At 43.6% G+C, this 12,363-nt stretch overlaps 1 protein-coding gene across 1 annotated transcript in view; it reads right to left on the bottom strand.

Moving 5' to 3' along the window:
• The window catches only part of SOS2 (SOS Ras/Rho guanine nucleotide exchange factor 2), a 55,010-nt gene extending 42,656 nt beyond the window's left edge, over positions 1–12,354 (bottom strand). Inside the window, exon 1 of the mRNA XM_042799163.1 lies at positions 11,925–12,354. Coding sequence (XP_042655097.1) covers positions 11,925–12,011 — 87 coding nt within the window. The 5' untranslated portion in view covers positions 12,012–12,354. The remainder of the gene's footprint in view (positions 1–11,924) is intronic.
• Positions 12,355–12,363: the final 9 nt, after the last annotated feature.

Below are 12,363 nucleotides of genomic sequence, written 5' to 3' on the forward strand. Positions count from 1 at the left end.
AAACACAAGACAAACAAATCAGCAGTTTCTCGGGGGCAGACAATAACATCTTTAGGTCAAATTCTGATCCTTCCTCCAAAGGCAATGGGTGAGCCCACAAACACTGAGGGCTTCCTCCAAATTAAGTAACTAATAATTTCATCGCAATACCTTGGGGGCACTCAATTTGCAGCCCTGAAGGCTTTTGTAAGTCGTGCAAAAACAAGACCAACAAGGAAGTAAGGTGTCTGGCCGGCTTCCTTCTCTGCCGGCCGCAGAGGAAGGTGGGCAGAGCTGCCCGGGAGCCGGAGCCACCGCAAGGAACCGCCGCTCCACCTCCTGCCGCGCCACGGCCCGACAGAACTGGGGGTGCAGGGCTGTGCTTCAACCCCACACCTCCACATGGGGAGGGAGGAGGAGCCAGGAATGACCAACAGGTAGGGAGAAAGTGAAGATCCGGGGAGGGGACCACTAGAAGGGGCTGCTGCTGTGTATCTTCTACATCCTAGAAGCAGAGATGATGACTGGGGTGGAGAAGTCTACCAATGGACCGCTCAAAGACAGGGGAGCACAGAGAGGGACCACATGCACCAACGATGGGAATCCAAATGTCTCAGGGGAGCAGGAGTGGGGACACACACTGAAAATGTGAGAATACACACTGGTGCTGACTGTTTGGGAGTTGGTAATTGAGGTATTACACGGTGGTGGTGAAGAGAGACTGCCAGTCATGAGGCTCCTATGAGATACCCACAGAGAGACACCAGCCCAGGCAACAAGACACATTTCTAGTGCTTAATTCTGCACTGGCGTCCTTCCTCAAAGAGCAAAAGTGAAGAAACACGTTGATAAAGCTGTTGTACACTAAGAGAGAAGGAAATACATATCCTGCTTCTAATCCAGCTGTCCAATTTTGTTAGAGTTTTTGTATAGCCCTGTAAGTATAATTTAGTTTTCTGCATTTCAAACGTGAACATCTCTGCTTCATGTAACTGTTCCACAGCTGACATGTATACAGGATTGTGTACTACTGGAAGAAACAACAACAACAACAAAAAACCCTAAAGAAAACCAAAACCACTCCTTGAAAACACTTATTTAAGACTGCAGGTTTTCAACAATAGTCAGTGCATTTCATGTTCTTCCTGAACATAAGAGTTTAATTCACAAAACAATGGAAAACCAGGAAGTGTCGAGTTAAGGTCCTGCCACGGATCTCTTCTACGAGCACTACTACAGCAAAAGCATTAGCTAGCTAACTAGGAAATAAGATGAAATTGTATTTCCCCCGCAGTGAACCCCTAATGATGCTCCACAGAAAGGACAAGAACAGGAGGTGTAAGAAGATGAGAAAGGGAAGCTGTGCTCCCCTTAAGAGAAGATGGGGAAGTCCCCTTTACTGTATCAGATTGCAGCCATTCCCCTCCTCACACAAGGGTTGCTCATTTTAAAAAACAGACATCACTGTCACAATGAAAAAAACTTCACTTGTAACTAACTTCAGTTCACAGGTCTAAACAGCTCATGCCATACTCTCCTCAGCTTTCTCAAGAGCATGTGGATATCTAACAAGGTGGAGGACAAGCTGAGGAACAACGCAGCCCTCTTCAAATACTGGCAGAGAATAACAGCTTCACACAATGAACACAAACATAAGCACTGAAGTCAGTTTTGATTCGAAAGGTGCAAAACCAACAACAAAGCCCAACATTTCTTGGTTGAGACAAGTCTTCCCAGAGGATTTAGAAATCAGCTTCCATTTGAAATGATACAGCCTGCAGCATCACAGAAAGGTCCCGGAGGTACTCATGCACTCTCTAGCTTTGAGGGAAGGTATTTCACCATAAGTGCTGTTGAGAAAAAACAATGTCATAGCAAGACACTGTTTTTCATAGCAAAACAAGAAGACGGTTATAAAAGCTGTGCACCAGCTGATCAAATCACAAGCTGCCGTATCAAGGAGAGAATACTTACTCTTTATAGTATTCACCTAAACCCTGACTGGAAGGGCTGGAAAAGCAAGGAGAGACTGATAAAACACTGGATGTACAGAAAAAAGGCAGGAGGAATTACCGAGGACATGTTTCTTATGGAAGGTACATCCACTGACTTCAGGTTTAGACTGAAATATTTGAGGACAATTGTATTAGCTAGCATAGAATAATACACCATAGCTAACACAGAGCTAAATTTTGATGACTTACAACTGCTTCCTCTCAGGGTCAAAATAATTCAACTCACAACGTGTTGCACTAACCAGCAAGAGCTCTGCTGCAAGAACTCTGAGCAGAAAGTATCAGAGAAACCAGATTTTTTTAACCTGTTTTATCTCTGAAACAACCCAAGTGGAGTGCTTTAAATCATTAAAGAGGGAAATTAAGATGAGGAGGACTGTTTTTTACTGTGTCATTCATAGTATTATTCCTTCACAAGCTGAAGTGTGGCATTTAAACATACCCATAGGGCCTTTCTGGGGGACAGGCTTTTAATTTTGGATGGGAGTTCCTGAATTTGTCCTTCCCTTGCTCCTCTTCTTCTCCCTACTCTTCCACCCTTCCAACACGTGCATATTTGATGAAAATCCAGCAGTGGCTTCACAGGGGCCTCTCCTTCCTATGGCTGTAGCTTCCTTCAGCAGATTTGGCAGGGCTCTCCAAGCTTGGCTGCATCTGTACAAGTAGTGGCTCAAGAGGAGGCTGGAAAACCCCTTAAAGGTAAATTGAGACCCTCTCCTAGTTCTTTCTGAGAGGCAGGTCCTGCACCAGGCCACAAAAGCTTCTGGAGGAAACAGGCAGCTGCAGAGATGAAGTCAAGCTCAGAAGTCCTCCTCAGCAAGATGTTAATAGTCCTTACAGGCCCCTGGAAAGAAGTCTGTTAAGACGACATGAGGATGAAAACTTTTCATGGAGATAAACAGTATTAGGACTAGAAACAATCTGATCTTATTTTTTGGAACTAATATAAGGGCAAGCTTAATTCTGAACCACAGGAGATCTGGCATGAAGTCTGAATATCAATAATTATCTGGACTTGGGAGAATTCAGAAGTCCTGAGTATAAAAGCAATGGTCAAAGGGTTGTATCTGAAATAACAAAATGCTGAGAAAAAAAGTACTAGAGTCAAAACTGCAAGTAACTTCTTTTTAGCCTGTACTGAGACAAACCAGCAATTTGGCTATACTGACTAAATGAATTTTTACATAATACATGTATTTTGGTAGTAAAAACACATTCAGAAAGCTCCCGTTGTTCCACTGTAAACATATGTGCAAAACAAGAGGTTGTTCTTAAAAAAAACCAAAGAAACAAACAAAAAAAAACAGCCAGCAGAAAAAGCCCAAACCTGTAACAGGCACGTTTTGTCTCTAGACAGCATATACCATCACAAACATATAAATTCATATTCCTGAAAAACTAGACAACAATATCTCACTTCTCTACTTATATTCAAAACAACTGTGTTTTCAGAAAACAGAATTGCAATATTACCTAAGATTTCTGAACAATAAATTTCCAATTTAAAAAATGCCACCACAAAATGTGTCAGCATAATACAACATTTCAAAGCTTACTATGCTAACAGGATAGCTTAATAAATTGCATGTTAAATTTGTAAACTATTTTTAACAGAAACTACTCACTCCCCCTTTCCCACAGAGACTGATTTCAACTTGGAAATGATTTATATTTTCCTTGCCTTGTAAAAACACAGTTATACTAGATCAGCAGACAAGTAAAACTTTGCAAGGCTGTTTGTTTACTTGAGGAACAAAGCATATAAATTTGGGAGCAAGAAAAATAATTAGAACATTGAAGTTAAATATTTATTATCACAGGCTGGTTACAGTCTTGCCAACACTTGTCAGTATTTCCATACATTCTGTTCAAGGCGATGAAAATACATCACTGACAAAGAGAGCAGCACTAGGCTTGCCCCATACCAAGATGCTGAAAACCAAGAAGAAGAAAAAAAATAAAACTGACAAATGTCTGGTTGTATGTTGGGATCTTATTCCTTCTTATCTTTTCTCTTCTTAAGATAACACTTCCCATTAGAAACATAAAACATCTGCTCCAAAGGCACTTTTTATCCCTCATCTGGATGATACTCTAGAGGAAGAGGGGAACCAGATGTGGTAACTTAAAGGCCTGTGATGCTCTTATTCAGTGAAAGATGACAGCATCAATATTCCCCATTTTCAAGTGTAACTACAGCATAATTCTTTAGAAAGAACCAAAAAGATTTAAATACTTGAAGAGATATCCCAAATAAAAATGCACTGTCAACTTTTTAAAAATAATTGCACTAATTCCTAACTTTATTTCCAGTACAGCAATTCCTAGATGGCCCGACTTTCTTAAACTAATAAATGCTGACAGAGGAACAGTATGAAGTAGCCTCTTGAGCAAAACAGATCTTAATCATTTACCTGCATACAGCATTTCAGCTTTTTCACTGCAATTCTAAACATTTGAGGCATGGTTAGCAAAACAAAGTATTCTCCTAGCACAGTAACTGAGCCACGAAAAGCATCTCTGGTGCAGATCACCCACCAGCTGCCCGACCTCGAAAACACCGACTGCTGTTAAGTGCCTGTGTACAGGGGTGACTGACAGTCATCTTATACCACCACTTGAGTGTAAATATCTTTTTTCCCCCCATCCTTAGCTATTTAACTACTATTCTCCTCAAGTATATTCTAGTTGAGGGGATGGTGAGTTAAAAGAGATTGGTGATGGGTGGTGCAGGCAGGGATCTGCATTCTAAAATAGCATCGACGATGGTCCTGAGATCCACCGGGAAGCCTGCCTGGCACAGGCAGAAAAAACACATTGACAATGGCACAAATGCTACGAAGCTGATGCACAGTTGGTTGATAAATTATAAATCAAACACAGACCACCATCCCTCCCATCGTTTTCCACAGTAAGCTCTAGCACGTAATACACCTCAACGGCACGTGGTGGGAGGGACTGGAGGATGGCAGTGAGCACGGCAACGATGATTTCAGGCTTCTGCTAATTACTGCACTGAGGGGTTTCCTCAAAGAGCTGCCCGCTGGTAGTTTCTCCTGCTGGCACTTCTCCACCATGCCTCACTTCTGTATCTACTCTCATCTACATTTCGTATTTTGTTTCTCTAACATCTTCACAGTCTCTGCTTTTCTACCCAAAACCACAAAATCTCCTTTCTCCGGCAGATTGTTTCCTTTTTATACAGAGTCAAGGAGAAACTGAAACATGTGTATGTTTACATGTACACAAACACCTATATTTTAATCTTAGAAACAGATGGAAAATTAAATATTTTAATTTTATCCATCCATATAAAATGCTCTGCTTAAATTGAGGTAAATCCTGTCAGTCAGGCACAGCCTTTGCCCTGTGATATGAAAGGAAGACATCATGGCCAGTGGGGAGATTGCCATGTACACGTCTTACTTTAATGCTAACAGCTTCTAATTCTTCCCCAACTCTTCATCACGTCACTTCTCAGAGCAGAGAGCTGCTCCGGGCTCTGAACCGAGCACCCGCAGGCTCCCTCGCCCCACTTTTGACATCACCCCCCTCCCAAGAACCACCACTCACTCAGGGAGGCTGAATTATTCAAACAGGCCAGTAACTTTTCAATTAGGTCTTCAGAAGATTTAAGAATAAAAATTAAGTCATGAGCAACACAGGCCAGCAGAGTGAATTTTGAGATTATAGTTTAAATGAACAGACGTGGAGATGCAGTAAGAATAAATGGTGAAAAGCAAAGATGCATACTACTTGAAAGAAACAAAAAAAAGGCCAAGCCATAAATTTGGAGACAGTGAAGACCGTCAGAGTCATTTCTTTGTGAACCAGATGGTCACTGAAATGACATTAAAAAATTAGAGAGAATAAAGAGCCTGTAAATATGGCAAAGCAAGATGGCCTCAGCATGTTTTTTCACATGACTAGCCCACCAAATTCAAGGAATGGTAGCACACCACTTATCTGAAAAGCCTGGCAGAAAGGGAATTGGTGAGGTAATTATAAAAGCAAATAACAGACTCAACAGCTTCTCCGGAGATCAGATAACACTTGCACTGTGCAAAGAGGGAAAAAAAGAGATGAAAAATTAGGGAGAGCAGAAGAGGTGGTGGAGAGGAGACAAAGAATCACTCCAAGAGGTGAGGTGGTTTGGGTGGGAGATGATGTGTGAAATGGGCTGAGAAAAGCCCAGCGCCTGGCTCCGGCGGCACACGAAGGGGCACGGTGAGGGCACACGACGGGGATGGGGCACGAGAGCGAGGTCAGTCACCGCACCCAGCGGCTCTTTGGTTCTTCTTCCGGGGACTAGTTAAGCCTGACAAGTCTTTAAACCAACTGCAATGCTGAATTCCATGTTCCATTTTCACAACACTGGTAGGAAGTATTTCTTCTGCTATTGCTGCCAAATTGAATGACACTGTTCCTACTACTTTTAAACACCTCAGATCTAAAAACTACCTGCACTTCACCCCAGTGGCTGAGAAAACTCTATTATCATTTTCCAACTGCAGATTCTAGTGACAGTACTTAAACTAAACAGTGTAAAAAAAAAAAAAAAAAAAAAGGCATGAAAAAAAAAATAGAATTTAAGACCAGTCCCCTCTGGTTCCAAATTTTATTTATGATAGTGAAAATTTATGCAATAACAAAAAAAAAAAAGCCAATCTACTTACAAGTAAGGAACTAAAACCAACCTATCACAATACCCAACGGCTACTGGGAATAAAAACGGTCTGGAGGAATCAGCCTATTGTTTACAGAAGGCTTGGCAAGAGTCCGCCTCACAGGGACTTGCTGTTCCCTTCCACACCTTCAGCCACCTCTTCAGTGTAAGTTCTGTGCTGTGAGGCAACAACCCGATTTGTGCTTCAAACTTGGAGGGGTCTAAGTATTTCACAGGTAATTAAGTATCACCAGCACTTCCCTTATTTGCCATTCTCCCAAGCTGAGGCATTCATGTTTGCAGCAACTGTAAATCTGCAAAGGTCCAGGCTTCAGAGCTCAAATAAGTATATCAAAACTAAATATTATTTTAAAACATCATAACCAGCAACTTTACAATTGAAATGACAATGTTGTACGTAATTTCATTAGCATGCATTAAATAATAATCCGCTATAATGACACTGTAATGCACTAAATAATTCTAACCCAGGGGGGCCTGATGCTGCAATGGGAAACATGCAGGCGAACTGCCCCTGACAGAGCTGTGAAGGAAACGGGGCAGCCCCTCCACAGACCCTATTACCAGCCAGAACCCCAATCATGCAAACTTACACAAGAGCTGCCATTATACATTAACTCCCATATGTTTTAAAATAGAGAAGCACTGAATTAACGTAAACTTCAAAAATGTCCTCAAAATGGTCTTTTGTATTTCTGTATGCAACACTTGCTAAGAATAAACCCTTTAGTCATGCTCTAAAAATCTGATGAGTAGTCCAGAGCAATAGTGGAATTGTTTTAGAAAATGCAAATAGTGTACAGTGCCATGATTACACTGACATGTGTAGTGCCTGCAGAAATGTATTAACTGTTTAACGGTCTCTATTTGTAGATAATGGTGAAAATCAACACAGTAATACCTATGTGATGCTTGTGAATTTAATTTAAAAAAAAAAAAAATCAAAGAACAGAGCAACTGTATACACAGCTTTTTGTTTATAGAAATATATTTTTAATTTTCCAGTGGATTTATAAGAGCACACACAAATGATAATACACACTAGAACACACAAGAATATTTTAGGGCAAATAAATCCATATACCTATGTCCAACAACACACTGTGCATTATTTTCAAAAATACACACTAGTTCTACGGAGTCACCCGATTCATTTTGAAAATCTGTTCCAAATAACTGGGATAGGGGTTCATTCCAGGTAGCAATGGAAGATGTTTGGCATTCATGATGTTTTCAATTACAATTCTGAAAAAGCTTTTATACAATGCCTATCCAGTACATTAAAACTGGGACCTTCAGTGGGGTGCTGAGAGTTACACACTCAGCGGTTACCACTGAGATTCATGCATGATGAGCTTAGGCTCCCCTCTAACTCCAGTCTAAGATGAATAGACATTACATCAAAGCATTGCTATCAACCTGCAAAATCAATTCAGTTCCGGGCAGTTTCATCTGGAAGAAAGTTGACAGTCAGCAAGAACAAGCTTTGGCACGGGATCTGTGCTAGGAATCCCGGTTACAAAATTCAAATGCCAGCTTTAGAAACAGATTTCATAATTTGACATCTTTCCCCACAAAGGCCATCAGGCCAGGAACAGCTAAAAAACAACCTATCAAACCCAAACAACAAACACTTGGAGAGATGGAAAAAGGGGAGAGAGCAAACTCCCCAGCACCACCTCCCCACCCACCCCAGGAGAAAATCCCCCTCCACGGAGAGTCCTGCTTTCATCGGAGAAGGGTCTGGCCAGCCGTGGAGAGGGGGAGCAGAAAAGCCCCTCGCAGCCCTCCAGGACAGCACTGCCCCGTCGAGCACCAGCTTTCATGACGCTGCCAGTATCAACATCCCAAGGATTCAAACCCAACCAACCCCGCCAGCGGGGCGTTTGAAATGCATGTGATTTCTGCTGGAACGGCGGCCTGCATGCTTCGAGAATTATTCAAAGAGACATTGTGATCCTTTAATAACTGAAGTCAGCTCCCAGATTAAAAGCCTTTATAAAGCTTGGACCATAGATCTGTTTGAAGTGATTTACTTGCTACAAACAGCAGTTCAAGCAACTATAACCTCAGCAACCAGATAAAAATAGTTTTCTTCTGATGCATTTACTCTGACAGGGCTTTTGTAACAAGTTTCATTATACTCACTTCCTACTTAGGTTTCCAGCACAACAACAGAAGAAAGTAAAGTGTTTTAGATTAAGGACATGCTTGTAAATCTACCACCTGGAAGAGAGGCAATACATGAAACAGCTTTAAAATTTTCAACTTACTAGATTCCAAGGTACAAGTGAATATGGTGATATAAATATATTAAAAAACTATTTCACAAGTCTGGTTTATGATGTCTTGATGTTTAGCTTTGTTTTTTTCCTAAAAAGACTCACACTGGTAGGTACAAATTTAGCACTCTCTATTAACCTTAAAGACATACGACCACTTAAATGCATACAGAATATTGTTCAAAAGACAGATTCTTTTTTTTTTTTTTTTTTTTTATGTATTAAAGGAAGAACTGATGTATTTTAACAAATTATGAGTGGGGAAAAATTGTAAGTGTCAACTGCAGAGAATTAAAGTCAATGCAAGGGTTTAAAAGTAGTCTGATAAAAAAGAGTGACCTTAAACTTGCTGAACGCATAATGAAAGAGACTGCAGCTCTTCAAAGCATGTTATGGACTTAAAGTTCAAGAAGCAAGGAAATACTATCTGTTGTTAGTGAGCTGTACTGACTCGTTATCCAGTTCCACATCTTCCTGTATTTTAGAATTAAGATTTCTTACAGCTTAACACACACAAGGAAAACCAAAAACTTTGCTCTTTTTCTACTACCAGTTTCTCTTCTTCAAGAAGTGTTCATTAAAAGAAAAAGCTCTCAACAATGGGAAAGAGTACTATTTCTGCACTTGCAGCATAAATTACTGTGATGAAAACCCAGCTTAGAAGTTCAAAAAAAACTCTACTCCAGGTATTTAACCAAAAAGTTTCTGAAGCTCAGACTTTAAAATTTTCATCAGAAAAGCAACCTGCTTGAAAAGATTATACCTAAACTGGCTGATAAGCAGAGTTTTAAACCTCTTCAGAATTAAATTGCCAACTATTTGAAAACTGGGATAATATTTTATAAATTTTGAAACTAATACAGTATCTGATGCTTTGGTGCACACTTTGAACTCAGTGCCACACTCTTCAGCTCTCCTATAAATAACGGAAATGCTCTCATCTCATTATCAAAGTGAAAATGCAAGATGTAAACAACCCATAAATTTTCTAAAATGTTCCGGTTTAAAAATGTCCAGCGTTCATATGAGGGCATTTGATCTTTTAAAGAATATATCCAAACTGACAGTGTCTCCCTAATAGCCTGACTGCAATAACTGCAACAATGATACAATTTTGTTTTGACTCACTGATACTGTGTGTTCATAAAAGAAATGTACATTACAGTAGGATTGCTTCATGCTAAAGGGTGGGTACTGCAGACAAGGAACTTTCCCAGGAAGAAAAAAAAACTGTCTATAAGCAAGTAAAAATTTTTACAAGCAGTTACTGGTATTGAGACTTTATTTCCTCTGGCTTAGAAAGTCAAAGCTCCTGCTCCGTTTCTTTTCACCAAAACCAAATGTACAGAAAGAACTGGTAAGAGCAGCATTAATTGACCAACTTTTACACTATTTGTATTTTAGAATTACGAAAACACCTTTAAAGTTTTAAAGAAATATTTTTGGTCAAACTGACATAGATATACCTCACATTTGGGTGGATGCTGGTTGGTGTCAAGGTGCTGTTTTAAATCAACCTCCAGTGATCAGGAAAAGAGCAGCTTTTGGCATTTTCTAAGCTTCTTAAGACACACTAGAAAGCAACTACGAGGAGGAGGAGATTCAAGAGTAAAGAGAAGAAAATCCAGGATTCTTCAAACAGGCGATTAGTGGTTTTTATGCCAGCCACAAGACTACTTAGTTGCCTTCAGCAGCTTTTAATACAATTGACATAGGGACCCAAAACAAATGCAAACCTTTGATTTTTTTATTTTATTTTTTAATTAAAAAAAAAAAAAAAAAAAAAAAAACAAGAGAAAGAATCATTGCCCCACACCATCACTAAATCTATTCTTGGAAACAAAAAGACAAAACACCACTCACATGAGTGCTGGTATTACTTGTATAACAGTACTGCCCAGCACCAGAGATCCAGACCAGCAGGCCATTATGTTAACAACTATATAATGGTCTCAATTTAACCAACTCCCTCTGCTATTGGGGGTGTCCCACCTAAGGGTGATGGGCTAGGGACTACCCCGCTATGCAAAACACACCATAAAAAGATAAATTCCTCTCCCATGACAGACTAAGAGGTTTCCCACACAGTTTATCTCATTTATGCAGTAGGCAGTTGTTTCTCTCAAGAAAACACAGGCTGATTTTGACCTGCACCACAGCCGTTTACTCTCTCACAGAAATCTAATTGACAGCCTGGGTTACAACAGCCTGCCTGTCAGAAAACACCTCAACGGGCTGGTCAGCAAGGGAGGGTGGCTGGGGAGAGGGCCTGGAGGAGCTCTTTGGAGAAACGCCGCGGGGGAGGGATGGGAAGCTGCCCTTCCACAGCACAGCTCGGAAGCAAAACCAGCAATAGGATCAGCGGCCTCAAAGCGAGCGGCTCGATTAAGAAGGCAGGGACGGGACTTCCAGCGACGGCTGGTGAAGGGGTGAAGGAGGAGGAGAGTCTGCAAGGCACACATCGTCACCTGGCAGCATCTCCGCACAAAGAAGCGCCGAGGGCAAGGCGGGGAGCACGGGCAGCGGCTGGAGGGGAGCCCAGGCTGCTGCGGGGGACCCTGCCTAAGCTTGGGGGGGGGGGGGGCGGGAGGGTGTTCGGCGAAAGGAACCCCAGGGGTCCCTTCCAACCTCCCCTCCGCCGGGACCGGGCTGCCGGGACGGATGAGCACAGAGAGTGAAGGGCAGAGGTCCCGCAGGAGCCAGGCAGGGCAGGGACACTGTGCGAGGGAACAGCCAGGCTGCCGGGGGTACGGGCATCGGCGGTGCGAGCCGGCTCCAGGCGCAGCCTGTGCGGCGGGACGGGCACCTGCACCCACCGGTGCGGCCCCGGGGAGAGGGGCGTGAGGGCGGCGAAGGGGAAGGGGGCGCTCCCGGGGGGGGCGGCGTGAGGGGCAGGTGCCGCCCGGCCCGGCGCCCCCCCCCCCCCCCCCCCCCCACACACACACTCCGCGGCGGACTGACCTTGCGCAGGGCGGGCACGAAGAGCCCCCGCCATTTCGGGCCGTTCTCCTCGCCGAAGAACTCGTACGGCTGCGGCGGCGGCTGCATGGCGCCCGCCGGCGGCTCCTCCGCATCGGGGCCGCCCGCCTGGCCGCTCCCCGCCGGCTACGGCGCCCGGGGCATGGAGGGGGGCGCTGAGGGGAAGGAGAAGCCGCCGCCGGCGCTCGTCAGGGCCGAGCCGCGCTGGGGGGGGGGGGGGGGGCTCTCGGCCACCGCTGGCTCGCTGCTCACCCCCCCGCCCGGGCGGCCATCACATCCGGCGCGGAGAGGGGCCGGGCTCCGGGGCCGCTCCGCCGTGCGCTGACGGGGCGGCGGCTGAGGCGCCCTCGGCCCCGCTCGCTGCGGGCCGCTACCGCCGCCGCCGCCGCCCTCGGCGCGCATGCGCGGCCGCCGCCGCGCT

This window comes from Tyto alba, unplaced genomic scaffold (genome assembly GCF_018691265.1).
Source record: "Tyto alba isolate M040663 unplaced genomic scaffold, T.alba_DEE_v4.0 Super-Scaffold_29, whole genome shotgun sequence".
NCBI classification, from domain to species: Eukaryota; Metazoa; Chordata; class Aves; order Strigiformes; family Tytonidae; genus Tyto; species Tyto alba.